Consider the following 27,737-nt stretch of genomic DNA (forward strand, 5'->3'; position numbering starts at 1 on the left):
GTTAGAGTATGGATGTCAGGGGTTCCTGGAGTTTGATATGTAGTGATAATCCATACTGGTATAGGTAGGGACACTAATTCTCCAGAAATGTCATCTATTATCTTTTTCTTCATTTGTTTGACACTTTGGACCGAAAATTTTTTCAAAACAAGTTCATTTTGAATTGTATCACTTGATGTTTCTACAGGTAGACCTTTCATAACTACTTTATGAACTTTAACTTGTCCATTAGGGAAGGTGTAGAATTCATAACTGTTAGCTTTCAAGTAATTACCTATGTCATTATAATCGTCATTATTAGCAGCAAAGATTTTTAAGCCCTGTGGGCAATATTGTGCATTGATTTCTTCGCGTAGAAATTGTTTTAGTTGTTTTGCGAAATCAAAATAATTCACTTTGGTCAATAAAATGATTGGTGGTGGTTTCTTAGGTTTGGGTTGAGAAATTGTGTTTTTTGAAACTGCACATATTGCGGGATTAATATTTGATGGAGTTGTAGATGTGCCGACGCAGGGTGTAGTGTTACTGATGGTATTATGACAGTCTGTGGGCGTGGCAGTAGTTAGTATTTGAAATTTGTTGTGAGTTTGGATAGGTTTAGGATTCTTCATTGATGTTGCTATTTGTTTAGCAGCCTTTGTTTTTAATGTTTTCTTAGCTGGTGTGTATTCATCTGTTGATTTTCTGATTTTCATTTGTTTGATTGTTGAGTCATTGGAAAGAATAGATGTGTTCAAAACAAAATTATCATTATTAGTATTAGGCTGATTACTAATCTCCATATTTTCTGAATCGCAGTTTATTAATGCTATGTCACATAATGTGTTGAGATTATCATTCATTTCACAAGTGTCCAAGCTAGTAGATCTAGGATCTTGCATAGCTATCGCACAAACACAAGTTCTATAAGAGAAAGAATTAAGAAAGAAGGAAAATACTTATGTAAAAACTCAGAAACTATAAACACTAATTCACAGGAAAGAATATGCTTCACTTTAGAACACAGAACAAACAATCACTTTATCTAATTCAGAAATAACAGTCACTTTATCTAGTCTAGACAAAATAAGCATTTGAATCAGACCGCCATTACTCGAAATACTCTGCTCTCAGCTGCGCGCCGCAGTGGAGGAGTCAGCCGCTGGTGGCTCTCGTATCGATGGAACTGTGACAACATCGAAAATCGAAATCGATGAACTATCGAATTCCTCGACTCTTCTAAAGTTCTAAGTAGAAATAGGAAAGTACTTGGTTTGGGTATGGGGTTAGTTTATGTTTATTTGAGCGAATCGTTTATTCGGTTCGCGTAAATAATTAATTCAGAATGTGAGGTGCAAAATTATATACTCTGAACCTCTTGTGTCACCAGTATCATACAGAAAACACCAAATTGAAAATGTCTGGTGGAAGTCGTTTGGATCATGTTTATCGAAGTATTTTAATGACAAAATTTTTTACCAAAGGTTGGGGAAAGCCGGAAAATTTGAAGAGGTGAGATATTTTTCTGTGGTTTGCTTTATAGTGTATGGATACTGTGCTTATTATTGAAAATGTAGTGTCAGAAATGTAATTCCAGCATATTGCATTTCTTATTGTGAACGTCATTAACACAATGTTGTACCTACGTGCAAAATCAGCATGTCTGTAATGGCCAGTATTTACCTTCTTTTTAGCATTGATACTTTTCAAGAAAAATAATACAATAAGTGTTACGAATATGAAATACTGCTCCATCTATTAAAACTAATGTGTGTATGTCGAATTATATTGAGAATATAAAATTTTATCGCGCGTGGAAAAATTATGGGAAAATTTCAGTATACGGCTTCCTCACTGACAATTAGCCTATCCTGTAATACCAAAAAGAGCAGATTCGTCTGCGTTTGTCGAATGCGCTTCATCATGCTTACGAAAAGGCAGCAGTGTCAATAATTTATTTTGTATGCACAAGGTTGAAATTTTGAAGTTAGAGGGAAAGGAAGTAAAAGTTATGTTTATTGCATCTAATTTCACTAAAATACCGATATAGACCACTTTATAGGCTATGTAAGTATTTTGTAATTAAGGACAAAGGAAGGAAATGATGTCTAATTTCAGTATAATTGTTGCTTACAGGTTATTTGCATTTAAGGAAAAGGTTACAAATCGAGAACAATGCTTCAAATTGGTGCCAAATGATTATCCTGTAACGATTTCTAAGGTGAGAACTCATTTTGGAAAGTGTGTTTTTGATAAATCTCCATAAAATGAACATTAAGGAGGCAGTAGGCCTACTTTCTTTACTTCAATTACTTCTATAGCCTATTTTCGAACAGCCATAAATAATTTCAACATAAAAAAAATCGTTTGGGTCAAGGTAGAGTAGCCACCTGCCACTGAACGAATATTGCACACTTTTATCACTGCCAATGTGACTCTAAATCAATTTTCAACACTTTTATCACAATCACAACACATTTCAATTTTTACTGCACTATATAACTTATTATATGGAATTATCATTGCATTAACACATTGATTCATTCACAAAACACACGCAACGAACTAAATGTAATTATGAAGAATGGAAACAAAGACGTTCGCCATCACGTTCCACTTCTTCCACTGGATGGTTCTGGACACGTACACCAAGGCAGGCAACATTTGCAAACGAAATGATACTAAACTTGAGGAATGTTACTACAGGAGTGTAGTATTATGTGACAGGTTAGATTAGGTTTGATTAGGTGTGTATTATGTGATAGGTTAGGTTAGGTTTGATTAGGGGTGTAGTAGATTAGGTTTGATTAGATATGTACTATTATGTGAGAGGTTAGGTTAGGTTTGATTAGGTGTGTAGTATTATTACTATGTTGCCGACACTGAAACCCACTGTCACATTAAGGAAATATGGCCGTATTCTTCATTCTCGCACGACGATTTTCGTATATAAGTAAGGTACAGTTCCCCAAAAAAGGAATGAGATGGAATATTCTTAAGTCTCAGATGTAAGACGCTGTGCATGATCGGAGACCAGAGCATCGGTACATAAGATAAAGAATATTTGAGTTACTTAAATTCAGACTGTTTGCTTTATTGCTAGCATTGTTTTGAAAATTCACTTATAAAAATGCAAAAAATATGGTAATATGACGTAAATAACAGATAAATATATATATATATATATATATATATATATATATATATATATAAATCGTATAGTAAAATAGACATTTGAATCTTCATGAGTAGATCGATACTTCGTGCAGAAAGGAAAGCTTTCATGTCGTCTCAATAGCTCAGACACTAAAACTCAGTGGCGCCAACATTTGGGAAACATTGGGTGGGCTCAAACACGAGTTAGAATTTAAAATTAATAATAATAATATTGATATTAATAGTAGTAGTGGTTTAGACCGCAAAACTCTAGCAACCATAAAAGAGACACCGACAAATACAAAGTCTAAAGTTAATTTTATGGGGAAAATTTCAGAACTTCTCAAAGTAAAAACAGAAGTAAGGCAAGGAGATGGACTCTATTATTTTTCAACAGTGTCCTTGAAAAAGTAATACAAGAGTGGTGTAAACAAAAACAATCTTCAAAATTAATCAACCAATCACATTAGGCAGAGGAAAATTAAAGATAGATTGCCTAGCATTTGCAGATGACTTAGGAATATTAACTCATTAACATCATAACAGCTCAAAAACAGATTGAACTGTTAAAAGAAATCGCAGAGAAAATCTGTCTCCAGATATCCTTTGAATAAACAGAATACATTAACTGCAACAAACAAGCACCAAAGTATATGGAAACCAAATATGGTAACGAGTCTCACAATCAGGAAGTATTAGTTATTAAAGTTGAAGTATTTTCTGATATTTTATGGTATGAATGTTACATTAGATGCTTACAGATAGTGTTGAAACTATATGTTGGATTCAACACAAGTTCTGGTGTAATTAATGCACATGCTTTTTGTATTATATTTTTCATGTCTTCCCTTATGTTCGGTCTAGTTTTTCCAAAAGTATTCGTATACCTAAGAGAAATCTTATTGCATCTGAATAATGGGCTACACAAACTCTGAAAGTCCGAATAACAAGCTACACAAATTTAGCAGTTTCTTCCTCATTGTGTTCAGATATTAGACTGAAGACACTTCAGTGACTTTCACCTTATCATTGCAACACTCGTCCAACACTAACAACTTATCCAGTTGCTTGTTATATGAAAAAGTTGCTACATAATTTCCGATGTAATGCAGCTAACATACAATATAACTTGTGGCTTGTGCAGCAAATTCTGCAAACTAAGTTCATTAGACTTTCAAATAAAAATTTTTCAGATTTATTTTCAATGAAGAATACCAGACTTTTGAAAGTTATTTGATTCCATAATAATGAAACATACTCCCTCTGAATGGTTTCTTTATGCCAAATACATTTTCTTGAACCTATCCACCTTCAGTTTTTGAGTTTCAACGCGAAAACGCAAGTAACAATGTCAGGACGATAGGAATAGCTATTTCAGGTCATTGTGGAGTGTAGGCGAAAGTTAAAAAAAATTTCAGGTTTGCTATGCTTTCTAACAGTGGACATAGCATTTTGGTATAGCAGCTGCATGTAGAGCATAAAATCATTTTAACTTGCTAAGAAATCATGCTGAAATGATAGGGAAATTACAAAATTTTCTAGGCCTCCTATTTTATCAGTAAGTAATACCTTTTGGTCTTTCTTTAGGAACTGTAATTTTTGCGATCTCGCGATCCAATACTGAAGAGAATGATGCATATAAATATGTACACCACACCGTCATTAAATAAATGAAAAAAAAAAATCCAACCCCACTTGATTAATAAGTATAAAAATATTAGATTTTTAATAACAGTATTATTACCTTATGTAAGTTTTGTAGTTATATAATATAGCCGCCATTCAGTAAATTATAGATGAAGATCTAAATTAAGATATTCTTTACATCTACTTTTATAACCCCAAAACGTTTCACTTTCATATCATCAATATAACATTCATATTATGTATAATTAATGACAAATAGACGCATCATGGCATTAGCTATAATAATATTTAATTTCTAATGGTAATAATGTCATAAAACCACCTCAGGTTTTGTAGATTTTAATACCGGTATCCAATACACAGCTGTACTCATAAAATTATACACTGTAGAATCAGACCTGTAAATTATTTTTAATAAATCTTGAAGCTTTTAATAACCAATTGAATTTGAGCTCTAAATATGTCGGAAATCCTGCAGGTCATGGCCTTTGTGTAATAGGCTATTGTTTATTGTAGTGTGTGTTTTGTTTTATTCTCAAATTCAATTAGTTCTCAAAACTGACGAAATATGGATTTTGGAAAATAGGAAAATTATGTAGGAAAACTAACGGTTCACTGAAAGTCACTATTTTTCTGAAAAATCCTTGAATTCCAAGCTTCAAAATGACTGATCATTCATTAAAATCCGTTCAGCCGTTTTCCCGTAATTTCCATTACCAGTTGAAATTATATATATAGATATGGTACAATACATACATACGTATATCTGCAGTGTAATGAATTTTATCGTATGTTGTATTTATATTTATGGTTTCATACCAGATATTGAAGCAACTGCTGCTTTGATGTCAACATTGCAACAAATTACAAGTAAAATGGCGAAAAAATTAGTGTGCATTCACGTGTGTTTCAACTGCTACCTAATATACTCAATTTAAAAAATACAACCTTCTTTTTCTGTACGAATGTTTCTACCCAGTAGTAAGAAGTGCCTTAAGTTCACACATTACTAAACTAATAATAGAAGTGCTAAAATTCACACGTTAGTAACTCCTGAGTCAGTGTTAATAGAAATGTGATTGAAGTTGCATTGTAATCCTTAAGTCATAATGCACTGAAGAAATTTAATTGCTTGCTATTAAACAGCTTGTAACTACAGACCTCTAAATAAACGACCACAAGGAAAACCTCCTAAATGTATTGGATATACCAGTAATTTCATAAACAAAACAGACTACGAAAGCTTAAACCTGAAGCAGAAAACAATATGGGTATATAGCACAACTTCATGTGCATTTTTTTAGTTGGTTATTTAACTACGCTATATCAACTATGAGGTTATTTAGCGTCGATGGAATTTGTTATAGCAAGATGGTAGGCCGAGGCTTCACCATAGATTACCTGACATTTGCCTTATGGTTGGGGAAAACCTCTGAAAAAAGTCAATCAGGTAATCAGCCCAAGCGGGAATCGAACCTGTGCCCGAGTGCAACTCTGGATTCAATGTGCATTTTAATGGAGGGACATAGCAAATGGGTGGTTATTACTTGCCTTTCCTCAAAATTTGGGCAAAATAATGTCAACACAGAACAAGTAACTTGAGAAGCTAGTGCGTATTTTTAAATTGAGTACATTAGTTAGCAGTTGAAACACACGTGAATTCACACTAATTTTTTTCGCCATTTTACTTGTAATTTGCTGCAATGTTGACATCAAAGCAGCAGTTGCTTTAATATCTGGTGTGAAACCAGAAATATAAATACAACATACGATAAAATTCATTACACTGCAGATATACTTATGTATGTATTCTACCATATTATATTAGCTTCATTTGGATTGCCTCTGCTTGCTCAGTGTAAACCAGCCTTTGTGACAATATATTGAACGCAGTTATACATATTATGCTCGAAAATCCTAATTTAATTAATTTTATGTCTTATTAACAGGAAGAAGAATATTCGGATTGTAAAATTTTAGAAGGCCACTTTCTATCACCGTTTGTGACGAATCTGCCTGGCATTGTACCAAAAGAATCAGAAACAGCACATTTTCAGGTTGTACTCCCGAGGAAATGGAATTCAGATCACTACAAACCAATATGTCTACACCTTGCTGGAACAGGAGATCATGTAAGTTGCAGTGTTGTATATTGGTTTTGATTCCATTTGAGCAGACCAACAGTAAGATAGTAATTGGGTGAAAATATTAATTGATATGATGAATTTAAATTTAATTTTAGTTGTAATCAGGTGTGGCAAAGTTGACTTGTGTCCATACTTTTGCCCCTTTTCACACAACACATGGTATTGTAATTGCAACTAACAACTTTTTCACAACACTTCCAACCCAGTTTATTAATTACTTTAATTATTGTAGCTTACATTTATTTTCCTGTGGATCAGATATCACAACAATGCGTCTGTTTTATAATGCTTATGTACGATCAAAATTAACCTATGGATGTGAAATTTGGGGAGGAGCATCAGCAACTCATTTAAAAAAAAATTCTATTCTTCAAAACTCAGCCTTGAGATTATGCCTAGGAGTACCAAAAACCACATCAACTGTTGCCCTAGAAATTGAATGTAATATTCAACTAGTCAGACACTATGTATTACAAAAGGATCTAAAAATACATTTAAAATTGCAAGCCTCATCCAGATCTCAGATGTTCTTCAAACTGTCAGATAATATCCTGTTTAATTTCTATAAAATAAACAAAGAAGAAATACCAATCTATATCACAGACACACTCATTGCTAAAACTCCAGTTGTGAACGAAATTCCTCCATGGAAATGGGTGATTCCAGAACATAGCATACAAATTCCAGGAAATCATTTCAAAAATGATCCTCCATACATTCTTAAGTTAGATGCCATGAAACTACTCTGCAGCACATATGTTGTTGTTTTCTAATGCCAGGCGTTTGACAGTAAAGTCATTTGACCTCTTGCACTCCAATATTTTTCAAAGATATCACTGCAGCACATATAAGGAGCACCTTAAAATTTATACAGATGGATCTCTAAATCCTAATAATGGGACATCAGGAGCAGGATATTATATTCCAAAATATCAAGAAAGTTACCTCATACCATGTTCATCCTCTTCCAGTCTTGACACTGAATTGCTAGCTATTGATGCTGCTCTTCAGTATGTTACTCAAATTTCTGAAAAATCTATTTGCATACTTACCGAATCCAAGGGAGCTATGTTTAATATAATTAAATATGTACCAAACCTATACACACATAGAATTATTCCAATTCGGAAACAACTATGTAAACTAAAAAAAACTCCAAAAGGAAATAACATTTCAATGGATAACTTACCTAGTCATTGTGGCATACCTGGAAATGAGAAAGTCGATAATATTGCAAAACAGGCAACATATTTGCAACCAAGACCTCTTCATGTGATATCTCTATCCAGTGCTTTTGCTTCAGTAAAGTCTCATTTTATAAACCTATGGATCAACAATTGGCTCTCTTCTGACAAAGGAAAAATTTTACAGTTTGTACAAAAGAAACCAAATGACCTGGAAATGTACAAAAACTTGCCCAGACATGGTCAAACATTTTTAACAAGAGCCAGAACACCTTTCACCGATTTCACCTTTCTGGTAATCCTACTTGTCTGTGGTGTAATAATCATGATGAAGATCTGGAACACATTCTTCTATACTGTCCATCCATAAACCACAAAAGAAGTAAATGAAATCATCAGTACCAGTTGCAGAAGACACAGCTCTGCAGTATATATTGACTACACCCCAACTCTGGCTACTAGCAACAGGCATCTATAATGAACACCGATCAAAATATCCCCTCATTTCTCGTGAAAAACAACTGAATTGACTACAGTGGACTTTATGTTGTTAGCAAACAGCTGGATACATTAAGAAGGATTGATTGATTGATTGATTGATTGATTGATTGATTGATTGATAATTCAATTCAGTAATCTCAAAATTCGAATTTTTATAAATCTCTTTTCCATATTTACTTACTTACAAATGGCATTTAAGGAACCCGCAGGTTCATTGCCACCCTCACATAAGCCTGTCATATGTTGTCTATACTTCAGAATATTAAAAATAGCAATAGTTTAGAATGTATTATTGATGTGAGGGGGAAAATAATATGTTACGTAATTAATTAATTAAATATTTTTCAATAAGCATGTTTAATATTACAGTTTTGGAGTACACCATTTATATGAATCTATTTCAATATAAACATGTTGTACTGTCGATGACATAGCTCATCTGCCCTGAACCTTGGGGGAGTTACGGGTGTGAGCTAACTTTGGAGCAGGCGGCTGGCTAACAGTGCTTTTGGTGTGAATACCCTCTGCTTAATCCCCTTTCTATTTTCTCCAAAAAAAAAAAAAAAATTCTCTTTCTTCATTTGTACTTGGAAGACGAAGGTGAATGTTTGCTTAATACAATTGCTGGTATAAATATATATTCAAAGTGAAGACGTAGCAATATAACTTTCATGTGTAGTGTACTCCATAGTAACGTGGCACGGAATTGGTAAAGCAATGTTTTTATAATGCATGCTACATTGTATTTCTAACTTCCTCTCCATCCACTACTAGTGCGAAACTACTACCCCAACTCCACATTCCTTCTAGGGCAGATGAACTGTGTCACTGACAGTACACAGTTTTCTGGATTTTACATATAGTAACATAAATTTAACATTTAACGAAAAACTTAACATTTATAAGTATCCCAAGGTTGTAGTTCGTAGTAGATTATTTTTTATAGGAGAGCTGCTACAAAAATTAAAGTCCTACTCACAATAGTTACCAAATAAGAGAGTGTTAAACATTTGGGGAGAAAACATTTTTTTCTGAGAAAACTATGAACTTTCCACCAATATGGTATTACACTTTTTTGTTACATACAACATGAGCTATTCGCTCTGAAAATCTGCAGGGTTATTCCACTTCCTCCCTGTATTTGTGTGTATGTGTTAAGTATGTGCATGTCTACACATGCATTTTTTTCTTCTTCTTGACCTCTTCCTTCACCTCCTTTACCTCGTGCATCTCCTCCGCTTTTCCTTCTCCTTAATTAGTATGGGTAATTTTTATGTGTAGAAAATTATTACATTATGAAATATGATATGAAAGGATATAAGAAATATTTTGAGTAATTTGTTTATAGTGTGTATTTGTATTCCCATAACAGGGGTTTTGGAGAAGAAGACAGATGATGGCGAAACCATTGCTCAAAGAAGGAGGAATAGCCTCAATAATTTTAGAAAATCCATTTTATGGTCTCCGTAAACCAAAGGATCAAGTGTAAGTGTCTGTTAGATTCGTTTGTAATTTTCTAAATATTCATATGTATATCTGTGAACTTTAAATTAACTCGTGGTTTGTCAGTGGCATACGTACTTCTTAACCAGATACACAGTTTCAGTTTTATAATGTTTTATTGATATTTGTCGACAGTCGTTCATGTCTCCACAATGTGTCCGACATTATTGTGATGGGTGGTTGCCTTATATTGGAATCTCTGGTTCTCTTTCACTGGTGTGAAAACAATGGCTTGGGACCTCTTGGTGTAACTGGAATGTCTATGGGAGGACATGTGAGTTTTTTCAGTTGTCACTTATTTGCTAAGTGTAGAAATAGAGGAACCAAGCTATTTATGATAGTTGCATCAAATATGCTTAGAATAGGACGTTAATGAAGTGCATTACAAAATCTCGGAAATTGAAAAACTCGCTCTGCTCGTTTTTCAAACTTTTCCTCAATTTTGTAAAAAGCACTTTCCAGCCTTGTATCGTAATATACTACATACTAGGTTCAAAAAGTTCCCGGAATTTGCTAGTATCATAGAAACAACGTACCTTAAACACTATTCTACAGCATTCCCTTCAAAATAGTTGCCTTCCGCAACAACACACTTTTGCCAACGCGTGTAGAGTTCCTGGAAGCAGACCTGGAAGCCATTTTGTGAAACCCATCTTAGTGCTCTCATCGCGTTTGCGATAACCTCTTCAGCATTGAATCTCCGTCCTTTCAGATGACTTTTCAGACGGGGAAACGGAAAGTAATCAGGTGGTGAGAGATCAGGAGAGTATGGTGGGTGATCCAAAGCAGTTATGTTGTGCCTGGCAAGAAAATTCTTTACAATAATTGCGCGATAAGCAGGTGCATTGTCATGCATAAGGAACCAGTTGTTTTCTACCCACTTTTCTGGACGTTTCCTTCTCACTGCTTCCCGGAGGCGACAGAGGATTTCTACGTACAATTCTTTCGTTACAGTACGACCTTCTGGAATGAACTCATGGTGGATGAGACCCTGAGAGTCGAAGAAAACTTCCAACATAACTTTGCCTTTGGAAGTGTCCCTAGGAAATTTTTGCTTCCGAGGAGATGTTTTCGATTTCCACTCAGATGACTGTCGTTTAGGGACTGGGTCGTACAAGTAGCACCAAGTTTCATCACCAGCAATAATTTTGTTTAAGAAATCACCATCTTCATCAGCCATACTGATCATGTCCCCAGCAAGAGTCATTCTTGTTTCTTTCTGTTCTGCCGACAACATTTTCGGAACTTCTGAGACACGTAATGCATGTTGAGATGCTTGTGAAGAACATTGTGTACACTTCTGACTGATATTCCGACCTCTGCTGCTATCTCTTTTATGGTTTTATGTCGGTCGTCCCTCACAACATTATGCACATGCTGAGCAATTGCTTCATTTGTTGCAGTTGTTGGTCGGCCGCTGCATATGTCATCTTTGATGCTATCTCGGCCACCAGAAAAGCGTTTATGCCAGGCATACACTTGAGTTTTTTTCATTTCTGCTTCGCCATATGCTTCTTCCAACAATCTTAATGTCTCTGCAGGAGTTTTGTGTAACAAAACACAGAACTTGATGTTTGTACGTTGCTCTGTGGACATAATTACAAAATGCGACGAACAAACAAAACACTATGATAAACAATTGCCTACAACTCAAAACCAACAATCGCCATTATCAACAAACTTTAAGGAAATGACATCATGAATGTTACCAACAAAGCAAATGTATAATATCCCTTGTTATATATTAATACGAAAAATGGTAGTAAAATTCCGGGAACTTTTTGAACCCAGTAGTATTACAGTTTTCTTATGCAAATAAATGCACCAACATTTTTGCAAATATGAACTTGGCTTCATCTTGCCTTGCTGTTGATTGAGGTATCAATGCTTATTATTGATTGTGATGTACTGCCAATAGTGTGACACTGACATTACCATACCCAAGACTTCATTGATTACGTACGTTAGGCACAAGTTCGGAATTTCACTAAAACGCACTGTATGTTCACTAACCTTTCCAAATATATTCCTTAGAAGTGGTATTTTATTTACAGCTGCATTCCTTAAAAGTGAGAATTGGTTGATGAATTACATTATGTTGTTTTTACAATAGTTCCGCCATGACCTTTGAAATCATTCCTTAAAGACAGGAATGCTAAAATGAAGTTTTACTTTAATTATATGTTAATTTTCATTCTTTACAGGAAAAATAACATTAATCATATATGCTGAATTGATGATACAGTAAATTTTCTTTCATGATATTCTGATCACAGATGGCCTCATTAGCAGCTACAAATTGGCCAAAACCGATTGTACTGGTGCCCTGTCTTTCATGGTCTTCAGCAACACCTGTGTTTACCCAGGTTAGCTTACAATTTATTATACTACACAGACTTCTCATTTGTATTGAAGAGAGTGTGATTTTACTTTTTAAGTGGCCCTCTTTCAGTTCTTTGATGTACTTAATTGATGCTTCAAAAACGAAGATTGACGCACATTTCAAGTAACATTTATATATTAAAGAATTAGAAGTGATTTTGAACTATATTTGTCTCCAGATTCCTTCAGTGCAAGCTGATTTGACTCTGTGAGTCTTAGGCCCGTAACACACTATGTCGAGAACTATGAACTATGTAAAATGTGTGGAGACAGCTAGCAATGCTTTGGTCTTCACACTATAGCGAGAAATAAATAGTGGAGCCATCTCTGCATAGATAATTAAAACATGGATTTTATTACGTAATATGAAAAGCAGTTTGATATGAGCTGATAGAAATAAAGTTCTATAAATTAGAACAGCTGACTTTCTATTAATTGTTCAATTTTATTCACCTAATATAAATTTTATAGGGTACAATTTGGATAGGTTGCCTGTGGGAGCAGGAAATACAGGTGGTGGGGGTAGCTAAATTTTCAAAAAGTTGCTAGCCGACCGATGTCATCCATGCCTTATTTCGAATGTTACTCCATGCTAAAGGAAAGCATTTTCCATAGCTCAATATAGTAATATACGTTACAAGAGCGGTATGTTGACGTTTTCATGGTCGAGGAAAAGATTGAAAAAGCGAAACGTAGTTGAGCTTTTTTAATTTCCGAGAACATGAAAACAAACATACCGCTCGTGTATCGTACATTATTTTGTGCGAAGATCGTTTATTACATACCTGAAAGACGAATTTCTAATTAGTTGCAATGAAATCTCCATGTTGGTTTCTGTTTAATGACGCCAACTTCGGAACACCAAAATATCTTTCTTCTACATTGTTGCTGTAAAATGTTTTCTGTGTTTACTATACTCCAGCAGGCTGTGATATACGTCTGTCTTTTTTTTCCCCCAGTCTATAAATGCGAACTTAAAACAAACGGTAACGTTATGTAATGATTTATTTTTCATTTTAATATTGTAACAATATTATTTATATAACATATTGCAGTAATAATATCGGCATCTGGAATCTCGTTGATTTTTTCACGGCTTCCTTAATGTTACTTGCATCAGGAATGCAATATGTTTCGTGGAGTAGTAGACTTTACTTAATTTTTGCAAATATTTAAAAACAATAATTAACATTGCAATTTCACCTAAATTTAGGTGAAATTGCAGTGGTAAGTTTCCAATTTATAATTATTACTATGTTAAACGTCTCTAAAAATAATATGTTAAAAGCCTAAAGCAGTAAAATGAATGTCGCGCTTAAGCGGTAAGAAGAGGGAAATTGTTATGTGTGTTACATTGGGAATACTGAATGTGGTATTTCACACTTACCGCATATTGGTTCTGTGCGGAAAACAAGCAAATACGCACAATCTCGCACAAAATGCATTACATATTTCTTGCTGTAGTGTGTTATAGGCCTTAAACAAAGAAACTTGTACATTTCTTTAATGCTAGATAATACAGAGTTGAAGGGGTATAGTTATCCACCTTTAAATTACTAATAAACATGGTGGAAAGGAACAATATCCTTAAGAAATTATTAAAAAAATTAGAGATTTATATTGTCATGTTTTTTCTGGCTGATATGTATATCGATTATCAGGCAGTACATCTCACTTGACGATATGTGGCAGAGGAAGAACAATTGTTTGTATGCATCTGAAGTCTGATTAGTGGAATATGTAGCTAATGGGTGATGTATGCATTGGAGGGAGACAGGAACTGGCCACCCTACCCTATTATCTCCGGCCTAGTTGTCTCATGAGTGATGCTTTATTAGTGTTACTTATGAGGTTCAAACCTGTCTTTGGACAGTTGACTAAACAACAATTTGTCATATTTGGTAATAGTATATTGAAGTTCCAAAATCATCACCTCCAAATTTCCAAAAATAAAAGGTGGGAATCTGTCTCAACCCAAAACATCCCTGGATACCCAAGGAAGAATGCAGTTGCAATTTTTAGACTGTTTACGGGCCATGACTGCTGGGCCAAGCATCTCCACAGGATTGGAATATCTCCTTCACCACTCTACCCCTTATGTCAGTGATGTCAAAGAAAGAGCGCATAACGGACGTTCGATTCCTTCCCGTGCTTAAGTGCTGGAGTGGGATGCCGTAAACACAGATAAGAGCAAGACACAGGGGCGGACAAAGTGAATTATTTTCACACGTCTAGACTTGAACGGAGCAGTATATACCGCACGCACTGGAGATAAGCGAGCGTTGGGCGTCACTTCACTCCTGTGTTTATGAAAACTTGTGATAAAGCTAGCCCAGCTATGCGCTATTAGACGAAACATCACATGTTTTGTCTCCTGGCCTTGCTTGTCTCTGCTAGGTCCCGTCTCACAGTCAGCTGGTTAGTTCACGCGTGTACTATTTATTTTCTTTATTTGATAATTTCAATACTTTCTTTTCAACAGTGCACCAGTAAAAAATATGTTTATTTGTACTTTCAATGCGGAATCTAACTATATAATTTTAAAATATTTTTTCGTGGGCAAAGGCGTCTTAATGAAGAAAAATCTAAATTTCTCCATTTCCATAAAAAGTAAGAAAAACTGTTTACATATCAATATAAACTTCAATTTCTCAGCATCAAAATAAACCATGATTTTGATCATTGGGTGAAAGGGTTTCGGAGCCACAACAGTTTAAAGTTGCTAATTTTGTGAAAATACGATAAATTAAAATATTTTTAATTTAAACACTATTAAGTTCCAATGCCTCAAACTTTGCACAAAGCTTTGTATCACAGTTTTCAACGGACAATAAAAGTTTCATTGTATTAAAAAATGCAAGGTCAATTTTCTCTATATTTCGGTCGATTTGAGATGGAATAGCCCATACATTAAATTTGAACACTATTTATTTAGGCCTACAGGACTGTCTTCAATTGAATACCTCTTTAATAACTGTACTTGATTTTTTTTGTTATGTAGCCCTATATATCTGTCAATTCAGTTTACGTATTTGGAAATTAGAAGTTTATCACATTAGTATATACACTGAACTTTTGTAAACTTTGTGTTTACAGCACATGTTTATGAATCATTTGTTTTTAATTTGTTGTTTGTATTTCTTTATGTTGGTGTGCTTGTAATTGGGGATAACTCCCTGTAAGGATCCTCAATAAAGAAATAATAAATTAATTGATACATAGTAATAATCTAGATATTTGCACTTACGGTAGTCTGTAATGTATGTAATAATTTTAATCGTTCTTCCCCCTCGATATCTCTGTATGTTTGTTCATGGTATGTTGAATAATGTTGCTGTATGCTGCTTTTCTTACTAATCGTATGTTGTCCACATATTAAGCACTGTATTATCTCCTTCCTGTTCCTTGCATAGGAACTGCAGTGCCCATTCGAACTAGAACTTGTTATACGATCTCTTCGCTGGGTGCATGATTAATGCCAACTGTACATTGTACAACCCTCACTGAAGCTCGTATTCGTAGCTGGCGCGCTCTGCGTGCTCCAGTAGCGCAAGCGTTCTCGTAGCGCATATACGCTCTGATTGACATCACTGCCTTATGTGATCTTCAAGAGGAAATCGATCGAAATCATCTTCAGCATTGCCCAGCCACTATCAACTTGGCGTCCTTGAGTGAAAAATACTGGAGAGAGAGAGAATTAATGATTTCGTTGTCAGATATTCAGCATTAGCAAACAACAACAACAACAACATATTGAAGTTCCAACTAACAAATCTGCACTTTATGCAGGGGCTGTTGTAGCTACCGACAAAAGTGTATCCGCAGTTCATGATCTCTGATATTCATATATTGCATAATGGTACTGGTGTTTGTTGTATTCCCTTAAGGTTCTTAAGAGTACTTTGTAAAAAACGCCAGTCATCCTATTTTTCTGCTGCTTGTTTCGGATTCTCTTCTACAAGTTCCAGAATCTGTTTTGATAGTCCAGAATGGCAGGTGGTTATTGTGATCCTCTTCCTAAATGTAAGGATATCACATTTCCTGTGTCTGCTATGTGCTGCACAGTGGTGCGATGATATGAAGTTTTTCTATGTGAAAATCGAGCGTGGTAGGTTCACACTGCTACTCTGGTATTTTGTCTGACTTCTCTATAGATTATTGGTAGCTTAAGTAGGTCTGATTTATGAATTATTCCATATTTTTTTGCTATGAGAGAATCACTGCCATTACCCATTAAATGTTAAGTTGATTCACAACAAGTTAATCGCTGTGATATGGCATCTTCCTCATCCTCCCATATCTGACAGAGAGGGTTGTGTTTCAGAGGGACAAGTTCATTGATATGATAAGAGATTTAACCTTCCACGTAAATTACGATTTTTTTCAAGTTTATAGTTCCTGCAGGCAAAGGAGTGACTCGTGACAGCTCCATGAAATATATTTTTGAACTCTCTTCCATCTGCTCCCTGGATATCTCTGCCATTTTAAAATTCCTTTTCAGAATGGAAAGTTACGTTTGTTTGGATCAAATTTCTGCACATTTAAAGGAAAAGAAAAAAATTCAATCATTTATTATCATAATACACTCCTCTCTTAATAATTAAATTAATAGCTTTCCCAGAATACACTATGAAATATTTAATATAAAACAATTTTTATCTTTGAAGGAAACAGAAATGAGCAAAATTGTATTAACATATTTTGTTTGAAATATCTCAAAGAGTAACCCCCTGAAATTAATGACATAACTTATGGTTCACTCTGTATATTCCCTAACTTTCCTTCTGTACTTACCTGCATGCCTACCCGTCCACCTGGGATGGAGGAAAGGAGAATACTGTTAGTTGAAACATCACACTCTGTCCCTTTATCTTCCACGTATTTTACTAGAGATGTCAAAATCCGAATTTTTTTATGTCACCATTGTGAACTTCAAATGCTCACAATAGCATTAGCTTTAGAGAAAAGCTGTAAAGCAAAGTTTAGTTAGTTTATTGTAAATCTAAACTGTTACAGTTAGTAACTATAAATGAGCCACCTACATACTGTTACAGTTAGTAACTATAAATGAGCCACCTACATAGCTCATGTGGTAGTGCGTTTCCCTGCTGATTCAGAGTTTTGCTTGGGCGTGGATTCGATTCCCGCTTGGGCTGATTACCTGGTTGGGTTTTTCCAGGTTTTCGTCAACTGTAAGGCGAATGTCAGGTAATCTGTGGTGAATCCTTGGTATCATCTCGCCAAATACCATCTCACTATCACTGATTCAATCGATGCTAAATAATCTAATAGTTGATAAGCATACTTAAATAATTAAGTAAAAGAAAAACTGTAAATGCTGTTTTGTTATTTGCTAGGTACTATAAAAAATAACACTTCATATATCTGATACAAATTCTTTTATTGTGATGAAATTAGACTTCAGAAACAAAAATGTTATTAGAATTTTTTTTTGTCAACAGATATACTCTTTCCACTCTGTATACCACATGTAATTACTAGAAGAAATTATATAGGCTCTTAAATACTTCTTTCTTTTTTTACTTTCAAGGGAGTCATGAGCTACTCTATCAACTGGGAACTTCTAGGTTCTCAGTATTTTTCTGATGACTCTTTTCGAGAAGAAATCAGAAAATTGATCAGAGTTGACAAGGTAATTTTCATTTTCTTTTATTTCATTTACTATATCCCATAGATCTTACGTCACCATTGTAGCTTTGGGATGTGGAGCAAGTCAGAAGGTACACAAAATTTTCAGTACATAAGTAAACACATTATTTTAGTGTGCAAGCATAAACAATTTGTCAGTTGAGTAAAAGGTATGAGTATGGAGAAATTGCCGATCATGGTTTTTATGTTCGATTGAACCCAACTTTATTTAGCATAAATGCATATTTCGAGGGCATTTTTCCTTTTAAATGCATATATATTTCTCTCCGATAAAAAGAAGAATAATTCCCAAGAAATATAAAAATTATGTGGGGAAATAAAACCAATAATTAGTTAATTGTTATTGAGGACATAAACTTGCTGCGACGACAATGGTGGGTAACCGATACTTCTTTCTGGTGTGTAAATTAATCACCAACAAAGGCCTTTTATCTTGCGACAATGGTCTCTTAGTCCACCTCCTGCAATGGTGTGCGTGCATGCGTGCGTGTTTTTTTTAATTACGTAATATTGTTTCGTTGTAAAATTATTGGTTAATTTCATAATTCCTACATTCGTAAATATAGCGTACTTCTGCAAAATATTTTTTAGAGAGGAGGGGTAATGATAGGTGTCCCATTTTTGCTTGGTGCAATAATGGTCACCCTATGCATTGAAGACTGTAATACGAGAATAGTCAACTTCTTTTTAATAACAGCTGAGGCTGACAGAGGGTAGATGGAGATCTGATTGTGTGTTATATTAAAATTGATTGTTTTATTAGCACTAAATATATCTTGGTTTTTAATATAAAATATGAATATTTTTATTAGTACTAAATGTATCTTTGTTTTTAATATAAAATACCATCAGAGAAAGAATATACTCACAAGGTAAGGTCAGTATTTCTAAATTTTTGAACATCTTTTTACGTGCTGTCCTTTTATGCAGTCCTGTGATAATCCTTAGAACTTTGTTATCTAAAACAAAAATAAGTTTACCTTCAGATCAGTCACCCCATAATATTAAAAGGAAATTAAAACCTTTATTCTTATGAAGTTATTTTCAAGACCAAACAGTTCCAGCATTTTAGGTGAGGGGAAAAAAAAAGATATTTAAGCAGGAAACACTATATTGGTTTTGAGCCAGATTTTGTGCTAATATTTCAGTTTCTCAGCCAAGTCTATGTTAATGAATATACATACATAATGTTCTGCCAATTGGCAAGTCTTCCACTGCAAACCCATTATTCTCTAGTCTTTCCTATTTTCTGCTTCCTCTTAGTCTCCGCCTATGATCCATATATCTTAGATCCATCTATCATCTGATATCTTCTTCTGCCTCGACTCTTCTTCCATTTACCATTCCTTCCAGTACATTCTTCAGTAGGCAATATGTTCTCAGCCAGTATGCTTAATTAAATAAATTAGTAGTTAACTAACCATTATCATGATTATTAATTCTTATACTTTTTTACTAAAGGATGCATTTCGAGCTGGACAGCATTTTGCAAAACACTACCCACACAGCATGGATCATATTCGCAGACTTAGCCAGGAACAGCATGGATTAAATAAAGAAAATAAAACAACTTCACTGATCTCAGAAAAACAGAATAGCTTCGACCACCGAACTGTTGAACCCTCAGCATCAAACATGACTGCAGCTTCAGTTCACAGTTCTACCTTGAATAGAGCTGTCAGAGCTAAAGTTGATGTTGTTTCTGCTGCCACAAATATTTCTCCAGATTCAAAAATTGGGACAGCAAATTTGATGACAAGTGCACTGAAAACCACAGAGTTGATGACTGAAACGAAAGTACTGGAGTCAAATAGCATCAGTTGTGCAGATGTAAAGTTCAATTCAACGAATGTACCTGATCAGACTTGTAAAGCCCCTAAGGCACAAGGTAGCAGGTTCTCAAACCTGTTAGGTAAACGGAAGCATTCAGATAGTAATTTTCTAAGTCAGTTAAGTGAATCAAAATCTAAACTGATAGGTTTTAGGATGAAAAGTGTTGAAGAGAAGAAGTCTGTGGATGGTGCTCCATTAGGAGGAATTGATGCACTGAAAGGTAATTAGCATTTACTTATTATTTACACTTTCAGTTGAAAACTTTTTACACAAAATATTTAATACTTAACAGATGTCTGTATGAATTGTTCTGCAGAAATTAATGTAACAGTAATTGTTGTAAAAATATAGCAAAAAAGAGACTTTCTTATTCTTTAAAAATTTATTGAATGTCTAATAAATTGTGCCTCCAATTAAATATTACTTTAGACAGAATTTATAGCTTAAAGATACCTTTATGAATTATATTTAAAATGAATATAACCTTAGCCATTACAGAACTTTAGCCAAATTTGATTATTCACTTAAATAAAAGAATTCATAAAGTGGTCTAGTTAGAATTTATAAAACAGTTATATTACCGGTTGTTCTTTATAGTTGTGAAACTTGGACTCTCACTTTGAGAGAGGAACATAGGTTAAGGGTGTTTGAGAATAAGGTGCTTAGGAAAATATTTGGGGCTAAGAGGGATGAAGTTACAGGAGAATGGAGAAAGTTACACAACACAGAACTGCACGCATTGTATTCTTCACCTGACATAATTAGGAACATTAAATCCAGACGTTTGAGATGGGCAGGGCATGTAGCACATATGGGCGAATCCAGAAATGCATATAGAGTGTTAGTTGGGAGGCCAGAGGGAAAAAGATCTTTGTGAGGCTAAGACGTAGATGGGAAGATGATATTAAAATGAATTTGAGGGAGGTGGGATATGATAATAGAGAATGGATTAATCTTGCTCAGGATAGGAACCAATGGCGGGCTTATGTGAGGGCGGCAACGAACCTCCGGGTTCCTTAAAAGCCAGTAAGTAAGTGGTCTAGTGGTTAGAGCGCTGGGCTTATAATCCTGCAGGCACCTCATTACTTAGAGATGTTTTCAGACTTTGAATTAGTTGTTGATCCTATTAGTTACAGAACTGTTAATTAAAAAGTATTGCAATTGATTGACATGATATGTATCTGTACCCAGAAGACATAAAGAAAAGTGTATCACGCTGGCGTGAAGATGAAGCACTGTTGTTCATGCATGGCATCATGGATGAATGCACTCATCTACGGAATTTTACTGTTCCTTTGGACACATCCTTGATAATTGCAATCTGTGCAAGGGATGATGCCTATGTCCCACGGGAAGGATGTGCTGATCTCACTGACATATGGCCTGGCGCAGAAGTGAGATTCCTGGATGCAGGTCATGTTAGTGCATATCTGCTTCACAAACATACTTTCAGGTATGGACTTAACATGAAATGTTTGTAGAGTCTTTCATATTCCTTCAGATAATTCCATGTAAGATAGAGCACAATAAGAATGTCATTTGTTTTTATTTTGTTGCTATGACTTGCATTGTATGAAGTTTGAATTATCTGCCTCTCCCTATTCCTTTCACTCCCTCTCTCTTTCCACTGATCTAGAGCAGCGTTTTTCAATTGCCAGCTCACAAAGAACTCGTACATTTAATTATTTTAATACTCGCTGCGATTTTGTAAATTTTTAATAAGCCGAAAAATAAAATAAAATCTTTCTATTTCTGTACATAGAGATCTTGTAAAAAAAATTACCTCATCCTGTCATCTCTTGTCAGAACTGTAAACAATTGAAAATCGACTATCATAATACAGTATATATGGAAGTTGGTGTCACACTATGGCTTGCAGTTTCATTTTCATTTCATTTATTATATTCCATAGATCTTACTATTAGCAATAAAGCTTTAAGATGTGGAACAAGTCAAAATTTTACATGATTAGAATTACAATTTTTACAATATTTTACAATTTTTTCAATTTTGCAATTTTCTACAATTTTTTACAATATTTTGGCGAGATGTAGTGAGATGAGGTGAGGTCCGAGGATTCTCCAAAAGATTACCTACCTGGCATTTGCCTTATGGTTGGGGAAAACCTCGGAAAAAACCCAACCAGGTAATCAGATCAAAGGGGGTGAAGTGAAGTGAGACTGAGGACTCGCCATAGATCATCCGGCTGGTGAAAACCTTGGAAGAAACCAATCAATCAGAACAAACGGGGGATCCAACCCAAGCATGAGTGCAGATCTGGATCAGCAGGCTAGCGAGTCTGCCGAGTGAGCTACAGCAATGGCTCTACTAAAATATATAGTACATAGCCAATCAGATTATTAAATTTACAAACACAAACAATTATTCATCAGTTGAGCTATAAAATATAATACATAACAAGTAAGTTAATTCAATTTAAGGCATAAACAATTCAATCAGTTGAAATAAACAGAAATTGATAATACATATCCTGCAAATTACTTCAAATTAAAAACAAACAATTATCAATAGAGCTATACAGATTACTATTCAATTTAAAGCATATACAATTCATCAACCAAACTATAGAAACATATACAATACAAAGTAAACAGATTAATTCAATTTACAAGCATACTTTCGTTAAGCTATACAAATTTGTACAATTCATATCAAGTAGATTAATTCAATTTATAATCATAAACAGTTCATCAGTTCAGCTATACAGACTACTATATAATTTACAGCATACAGTGAAACCTCTCATTTACAGACATCGAAGGGACGTAACAATCTGTCCGCATCTGGGAGGTGTCCTTTATTGGGAGGGAGGCTCCCCAATCTAACAGTAAATTTATAATATGCATTATTCATCCCTTCACGCTTTAAATGAATGTATTACTGTAGTTTAATTCTAAATACAGTGTACTGTACTACTATAAATTCTTTGCAACTTTGAACTACAGTAGATAAAACTGAAAAAGAAAATACAGTAATGTGCCATGCAGTTTTATTCTAGGTATACAGTTATGCAGTACTGTAATTTACAGTTTTCAACTTAACCTTTACGTTCAGGTGCCATGTCTCTCAAAACAGAACAACTGATTGAAGTGAAGAGAATAATCCTACTAACCCTATCATGTGTCGAATACAATTTCATGATCGCGGAAACCTTGGACCCATCAGACAGGTTAAATTTTATGACTTTGTTTATCTTCCCACTTCCAGCTAACAAGAGGTATCTGGCTGGGCTAGTGGTAGCCTACAAGACCCTTATATTATGTTTTATGTTAAGGAATTTCTGTACAGTTCTCAAAACTAAATTTTCCATTGTAACACATTAGGTCTTGAAATCCAAGTTCTGGATGGAGTCAGGAGGTAAAGCAAGCTTTAGGACTGTGAAACACCTGTCCATGTCTGAGAGTGTCCGTAAATGGGAGTTAAATTTATCATTATTTCTATATTATTTCAGTTGGACTTAAAAATCTGTCCATATATGAGGAGTGTCTGTATCTTGGAGGTTGTCCATTAGGAGAGGTTTCACTGTATACAATTTATCAATTAAGCTATACAGACTACTATTCAATTTACATGAAGTATTGATGTTGAAACCACAAATCAAGATATTCTTTTTTTTTTTTTTTATCCAATGCCACCAGGTTGTCTTTTCGACATTTCTGGTCTTCTCTCCCGGCTGTGGCTTAATTGTAACCCACTTCTGAGGTTGGGGCGCCTGGAAGGCGGAGTTACATTACCCCGATGATGTGATAGGATGATTATGATAATGTGGTGCCAGGAGAGGTCTTAAATCTAAACTTAACCTAAATTCCAGACCATGGACGAACACAGGAATAATCCCCTTTAAAGAAAAATTCCTGTGCTCTAACCGGGAATCGAACCCGGGACCTCATGAACTATAGCCAGAAGCTCTGACCATTAGACCATGAGGCTGGTCAGACTATAAAAATGTAGTTTATACAATATTTAATATTTAGAAGAATTGTCAGTCATTTTGTCATTAATAATAACCGTAAAAATTGCCAAAGACTGCAGCCAAATCAAGATATGGGAAAATTAATAGTAACAGATGTCACATTGTTTAATGCCAATGACTGATAGAAGAAGGATAAACATGCTGTTTGCTGATGGATTGTTGTTGTTGTTTTCTAATGCCAGGTGTTTGACAATAAAGTCATTTGACCTCTTGCACTCCAATATTTTTCAAAGATATGTGGTTAAATGACAAGTTGTAGCCGATTCAAGTGAACACCATATTTTAACGTTTTGGTGGCTACTTCATCCACACACAACCCCCAGAATGTCTGGAGAACCACACCTGCTGTTGGTCGACAGGTCCACTGGACCTAGTTGGGAGATCTTGTTGATCACCAGCATTTCCTCTTTAAGCCACTGGAGGAAGATTTTAGTGCCATAGCAGGTCAGCACTAGGAACACAAAAGGAGAAATGCTCTAATACTGTCAGGTCGAAGAAAGTAAGAGTTCAGTCAGAGGACTGGATAGGAAAGGGTAAAGAAGGAATTCAGTATTGGATATAGGAAAATTATACCAAATTCGGTCATTAACTCATCAAGCTGACCAGTGCTAATTGATGAGTAGCCCCTCCCTTTAGTTCAGCTTGTAAAATAATGCTTACTGACGGCTGCACCATGGGAAGGTAGGGATGGGACATTGGGTATTTGTCCAGGTTGGTTCCTTAAAGCCTTCAATGGGAAGGATTAATGACTCTCCCCTCTGTATTCGACAAATACCCTGTTGCAGCCACTGATGAATTGTAAAATTTCAATTAATTATTATACATTTTAATAATGATGGTTAAATATTATTATGATGTACCGAAGTACATGTGATATTTCCGTGCAGATATTCTGCATCATCATATGATGAAAGATGAGTGGAACGGAGAAAAATTCTCTCCGGTACAGGTACATCATAATAATATATGATATGCGAAAAAAATCACTTAATGATATAAGATGGCGCTTATTCCGTTGGATCCTGGCCACTTAGTCACTCATAATGAGTGCACCTCTGCACATATATGGACATTGTCCCACTGTCATACATCTATGACGCAGTGCATGAGGGTAGGCCACTAAATGAAACCCAAGAGGTGGACTTAAACTGAGAGGATTCGATCTGACATTGGGGGATGGGAATCCAGTGTGGCTTAGTGGATAGAGCATCAGCATGTAGAACTGAAAACCCGGTGCTGGAGAGAATTTTTCTCCATTCCACTCATCTTTCATCAAATGATGGTTAAAGTTAAACACTAAAAACAACTTGGTGCAAAATTGTTTTCTCTCTCTTTTGCGAGTCTGCGAGTATCAAAAGGTTGAAAAAGTTGAATTAGAGAAAAACTCAAATTTTCCTTATTACCTTATTTTTATCTTATTTTTATCTTTCTCTTGTTCACAGAGCAGCCATAATCGAGTCATTTGAACGTCTGAAGAAGAAATACATAGATGTATAGCAACAAGAGAACATTTCAGCTTCTTTGCAAGAAGTCACTGTAGTGGAATATATAACGTAGGGAATAGGTGTTGATTTTAAATGTGTATAATAAGTTATTGACACTCAAGTTTATAATGGAATAAACACTGTACAAAAGGTGCAAGACTAAAAATTTGATATGTTTATATGCATGACATACATTTTAAGAATATAATAATATATCACAATCCATAGTACAGATGTGTTTCAATTCAGCATTTTAAAAGCATACCAGAACAAGCACAAATACTAGTGTATATAAAAACATATAAAAGTCTGGATATTTAATTCTGGTATCGTGAAACTTTTTTAGGGTTGTAAATAACAATATAGTAAATGCTTTAATTTATTAAAGTGCCAATGCGAATAAAATATGCATGAAATGAAGACGTGAAATTAAATTTTTAACAGATTTATATTGCTTAGAAATGTACATGGGCTATACTGGTAGACCATATTTGCTCAAACAGTACATGTAAAGTGTAAATAAATTAATGTACAGTTTGAAAGACTAGCACAGTAATATGTGAATATTCTTGACATGTAAGCAAAATTTGTCATCAGAGATTTTGTTCCACACAATTGTCGACATATTTTCATTAGCTTTCACAGCAACATTGTTGGTCTTGATTTTAATTTTATCTCGGCATTAGAGTGAATTTTTTTTTATTTCATATACTGTAGCTACTGAGAACAATGAAATTATTGTAATCATATGGCAGTAGATGAATATAAATTTAACAAAAGTGCAAACTAATACCTGTGCAGGAAAATTTTTCTTCCAATTTGCTGTTATAACAATGCTGTTCTTGTTTCTTGAAGTTAATTGAGGTACAAAGAAACATGCTGTCAAATCCTTACAAAAAAAAAAAAACAATTATAGCTAGACTGAAATTCTGTTTGCCAGTTGTACAATATTGCATTACATAAGGACAGGAAAAACATTTCTGAAATCTTTTGAAACACGTTCTAATGCTATTAGTTCATATCCCCACTTCCTAAATTTAAAGATTTTTATATTAGATATTATTAAGTTTTTTATTTCATTTATTTTAAAATTGAGTTCTGTATAAAGTGATATATATTTTTTTCAATATGTTTGAAAAGGTGGAAGAATTCATATACCTTGAAGCAAGAGTAACAAATATAAATGACATTCGAGAGGAAATAAAACGCAGAATGAATATGGAAAATGCATGCTATTATTTGGTTGAGAAATTGGTAACTGTATTACAAATACGTGTAATACAGTCCATTACAGTCCTTGTTTTATGAGCAAATATGGTATTTTTCAGAAGCCTGTTCATGGCAATGTGGTGTTCTTGTTCCTAACGCAATAATCACTGCATGTTTTTTTTTTTAAATGTAATTTAGTGCTTTTATGCAAATCATGTTTATAACTTAATTGATTGTGTTTCATATGGAGAAATATGCTTCAGTTTGAAAATCAATAGATTTGCAGAAGTCAGTAACACTTTATTACCTAGGTAAAGCAGTGGTAGCATTTAGCAGTTTTATTTTAATTTAATCATGAGTGATTGTAGTGTTGAAAAGTAACATCAGATGCGAGTTTGCTATGTTATAAGTAACTGTTTCAAGTGTTTTCAAATTTTGGGCAGCTGTTAAACAGATGAGATCTGGTAATTTTATGAGGAAATCAGTTAGTCTCTGTCTATCTGTTTATATTGGCAAGTATATTACTTTTATATAATTTTCATATTTACTTACCAGTACAAACTCCTACTTTACTTGGAATTGTGGTTGTGATATTGATTATAATGTTGCTGTCAATTGTATTACCACTTATCAAGTTTGGACACACTATCGACTTCTCTTCCTATAAACCATATTGCATTTAATGCTAAAGTAAAAGCAGAAGAAATAGGTGGGTTTTTGGTCTTATGCGGAAACTACTTGCTCCACACTTTCTCTAGCTGTTTATGACCTGAACAAAGAGACCTTCCTGTCGCTGCATTAGAATGCTATTGTAGACAAGTGCTCATCTGTGATACTACTGTGTTTTAGCTTGTTTGCAAATATATATCATAATAAACACTATTTTTAAGTACTAATCTCTCATAATAAACAGTATTTTTAAATACTAATCATCCAAATAATCTCTATCATGTCTCAGTCGAGCCCTGATATCAGAAGTCATACTAAAGGCATTATTTATCAAGTTTACTGTTTCTTGAAAGAACTTAAAGATTGTGAGGACATTAAA

General features: G+C 34.4%; 1 protein-coding gene across 2 annotated transcripts; it reads left to right on the forward strand.

The window, feature by feature from the left end:
- The first annotated feature begins 1,211 nt into the window (after window positions 1-1,211).
- On the forward strand, window positions 1,212-25,646 carry LOC138698416 (protein ABHD18). 2 transcript variants are annotated; one of them, XM_069824301.1, is made up of 10 exons: window positions 1,212-1,491; window positions 2,116-2,200; window positions 6,732-6,914; window positions 9,987-10,099; window positions 10,253-10,391; window positions 12,394-12,483; window positions 18,051-18,152; window positions 19,631-20,222; window positions 21,194-21,455; window positions 25,439-25,646. In XM_069824301.1, exons 1-10 carry the CDS (start codon window positions 1,397-1,399, stop codon window positions 25,491-25,493), a joined length of 1,716 nt encoding a protein of 571 aa, XP_069680402.1. In that variant the 5' UTR covers window positions 1,212-1,396; the 3' UTR covers window positions 25,494-25,646. The 2 variants fall into 2 exon arrangements, with proteins under 2 accessions (XP_069680402.1, XP_069680403.1); XM_069824302.1 differs by having other exon boundaries at window positions 1,251-1,491; window positions 21,197-21,455.
- Window positions 25,647-27,737: the final 2,091 nt, after the last annotated feature.

Source organism: Periplaneta americana, chromosome 4 (assembly GCF_040183065.1).
Source record: "Periplaneta americana isolate PAMFEO1 chromosome 4, P.americana_PAMFEO1_priV1, whole genome shotgun sequence".
Taxonomy (NCBI): Eukaryota; Metazoa; Arthropoda; class Insecta; order Blattodea; family Blattidae; genus Periplaneta; species Periplaneta americana.

Excerpts from the sequence above, each read along its gene's own strand:
- LOC138698416 (XM_069824301.1), top strand. The coding sequence starts at position 1,397 with ATGTCTGGTGGAAGTCGTTTGGATCATGTTTATCGAAGTATTTTAATG. Across the intron at positions 10,392-12,393 it reads GAATGTCTATGGGAGGACAT|ATGGCCTCATTAGCAGCTAC; the intron begins GTGAGTTTTTTC and ends TTCTGATCACAG. Across the intron at positions 18,153-19,630 it reads AATTGATCAGAGTTGACAAG|GATGCATTTCGAGCTGGACA; the intron begins GTAATTTTCATT and ends TTTTTACTAAAG.